General features: G+C 46.4%; 1 protein-coding gene across 1 annotated transcript; it reads left to right on the forward strand.

The window, feature by feature from the left end:
• The first annotated feature begins 276 nt into the window (after window positions 1-276).
• On the forward strand, window positions 277-1,739 carry LOC116636877 (IQ domain-containing protein F2-like). Its single transcript, XM_032412091.1, has 3 exons — window positions 277-294; window positions 471-554; window positions 1,356-1,739. The coding sequence occupies exons 1-3, from the start codon at window positions 277-279 to the stop codon at window positions 1,737-1,739; spliced, it is 486 nt and encodes a 161-aa protein (XP_032267982.1).
• Window positions 1,740-2,557: the final 818 nt, after the last annotated feature.

Raw genomic sequence — 2,557 nt, forward strand, 5'->3', positions numbered from 1 at the left:
AATGTGGATGGGCTTACTGGAGGAGAGCCCTGGTATTTCAAGTGCCTTATCTTTCCACTCTGAACTCTGGTACATCTCTGACATATCAGGGGGAAGTAGACAGGCAGTAAAAATTCCCATGGAGCTTGTTTCTGAGGAAGACTCAACTCTATGGTAGATATCCCAATCTTTATGTCATAATGCAGTTGTGAACTCATAGCTGTCCCCCTCATTTTACTCATGCCAGACTTTGGGAAGTAGAGAAATCAAGGCTAATGAACCATCTATAGACAAGCCATGGGGATCCGATTTTGTGTAAGAGACATGGCCAGATTTAGTAGGCAAGCTAGGAGTGGGTGGAAATTACCTGGGACTTCACAGGTCTTGGGAAAAGAAGGGATGCTGAAGCAGGGGGTATCTGAGCACAGAGCCTTAAAGAGAAACAGCGGTCTTACCTCATCCATTCATTTCCCATTTAATTCTGATGACAGACTCATGGCAATTTAATTTTAATTGTAACTGAAGATGTTGAGGAAGTAATTGAATTGAAGAAGAGGAAGAAGCAGAAACTCAAGGTGGGTAAAATCTCCATGTAGTTAAGAGATATCCAGAACATTTATGTCTGTGTCATGAGGCTGTAGAATTGTGCTTTTTATGGACCCAGAGTCTAAAATAATCAGGTGTCAACTCAATATTGGCTCATTTTTTCTCCACTCCCTTCTCTACATGGGCTCTCTTGGTCTCAGTTAGACTGTGGCATGAAAAGTGAATGGAGAGAATGAAAGCCATCAAGAAATGAATAGGGTTGGGAGGTGAGAATGTGAGGACTCTGAATTAGAGAGTACAATGTTCAAAATATGGGCTGAGTGGAAAATGGGATGAGGGTGTTGTTCAAAATATGGGCTGGAGTAGAAAATGGGATGAGGGTGCTGAAAACCCACCACAGTATTGAAGTACATTGTTGTGACAGAGAGAAATCAACCAACAATGGTTTGGGACTAGAATTAGCAGAGAATACCAGGCAAAGGCATTATGAGGCCAAACCTCCCAAACCCAATAAGCACTGAAGAGGTAGAGCATGACTAACAAAGTCCTTCACATCCCTAATGCACCCTCCTAGCTACTAAAGGTTTTCCCTTTATCCATACACCTGTGAGATAGTCAGGAGGATGCTGCAACTCTGAGAACAGGGTGATCTGCCCATAGTGACAGAGGAGGGCTCACAACCCAGGTCTTCTGGCTCCTAAGCAGTGTCCTAACTCCCCTGAACTCTCCAAAGAAGTGATAATGGTTAAGAGAATCTGGGCCCCTTCCAGGAAGATCTTGGAAGTTGATGGCAGGAAGTTCCCTGAGTGGTCTCTCTTATCTCCACCCAGAAAAGTTTAGAAACAAAAACAAAAGCAGCCTCAGAGATTCAGGCCTGGTGGCGTGGCACCCTGGTACGCCGAACATTGCTGCATGCAGCCCTCAGGGCCTGGATCATTCAGCGCTGGTGGAGGCAGACCTTGGAGAACCTGCTGCAGAAGAAGCGAAGGGAAGCCCTGGTTACCTACGCAAATACAGTGAGGGCAGTGGTCAAGATCCAGTCTTTGGTCCGTATGTGGCGTATCCACTGGCGATACTGTCAGGTGCTCAACGCCATCCGTGTCATCCAATGCCACTGGGAATGCCACAACTGCTATACCTGTGCTCTCCTTCGGGGCCACTGTGTAGTCACAGCCACTCACCTACAGTTCCACATTGAGATCATCAACTCCTAAGGGCTGGCAAAAAGGGGCACTGTGTCTCCTGTCCCCAGTAAAGATCTAACCTGGTGTGGTATGTCTCATGTTCTCCCCTAGCTAATGGAAATGTTGGGTCTTAGGCCATGCTACCTCCTCTTCTTCCTGGGAAAGAACTTCAGTGAGGTATTCCCCTTGTGCCCATGGACCCCATTCTGAACTCATGATGACCATATGCTATTTACTCAATTGTCAAAACAGAAACTGAGGTCCTAGTCTATCCTGATATATGACAGAGCCAGAAGTCTCAGTTCCCATTCCCAGCCCCATTCCTTTTTTCTTAACTGGGGATCTGAAAATAGGTGGGCTGCATCTTCCTGAAGACTCTGAGCACCTCTGCACATGAGAAGAGATGCTGAGACTGTTCTCTGTCAGCCTGGGGTTGGGGGTTGGTGGGGATACCTCAGACAAGGTATCTTTGACAAGCCCCTAGAGAAAATGCCAACATTTGCCTGACTCTACTGGAAGCAGTGCAATGCAGCTCCAGGTGAAAGACAAGAGGCTGGTTTTAGTGATAGGTACAGCTGGGCATGCTGATAAGCAGGTGATGACCCTGGGAACTAATGGAAAACAGGAGTTCATGGTACTCCAACTCTGTCTCCACAATATCCTTACCCAAACCCTTCTCCCTAAGGGCTGCAATACGAACAGGGTTCCCTCTGATAGTATCCCATCCTTACTCTTATCTCCATTTTTGGTGATTTTATCATTGGCCGGATAGTCCCATCAATCTCCTGGCCTCTAATAAGTTATTTTGGCTCCCATCCTCACTCCCATAGTCATACTAAAGCAATGCG

The sequence above is a fragment of the Phoca vitulina genome, unplaced genomic scaffold, assembly GCF_004348235.1.
Source record: "Phoca vitulina isolate PV1807 unplaced genomic scaffold, GSC_HSeal_1.0 scaffold13, whole genome shotgun sequence".
NCBI lineage: Eukaryota > Metazoa > Chordata > Mammalia > Carnivora > Phocidae > Phoca > Phoca vitulina.

Bases quoted from the DNA above. Each gene is read 5' to 3' on its own strand.
- LOC116636877 (XM_032412091.1), top strand. The intron at 555-1,355 runs GTGGGTAAAATC...ATCTCCACCCAG, and splicing joins GGAAGAAGCAGAAACTCAAG to AAAAGTTTAGAAACAAAAAC.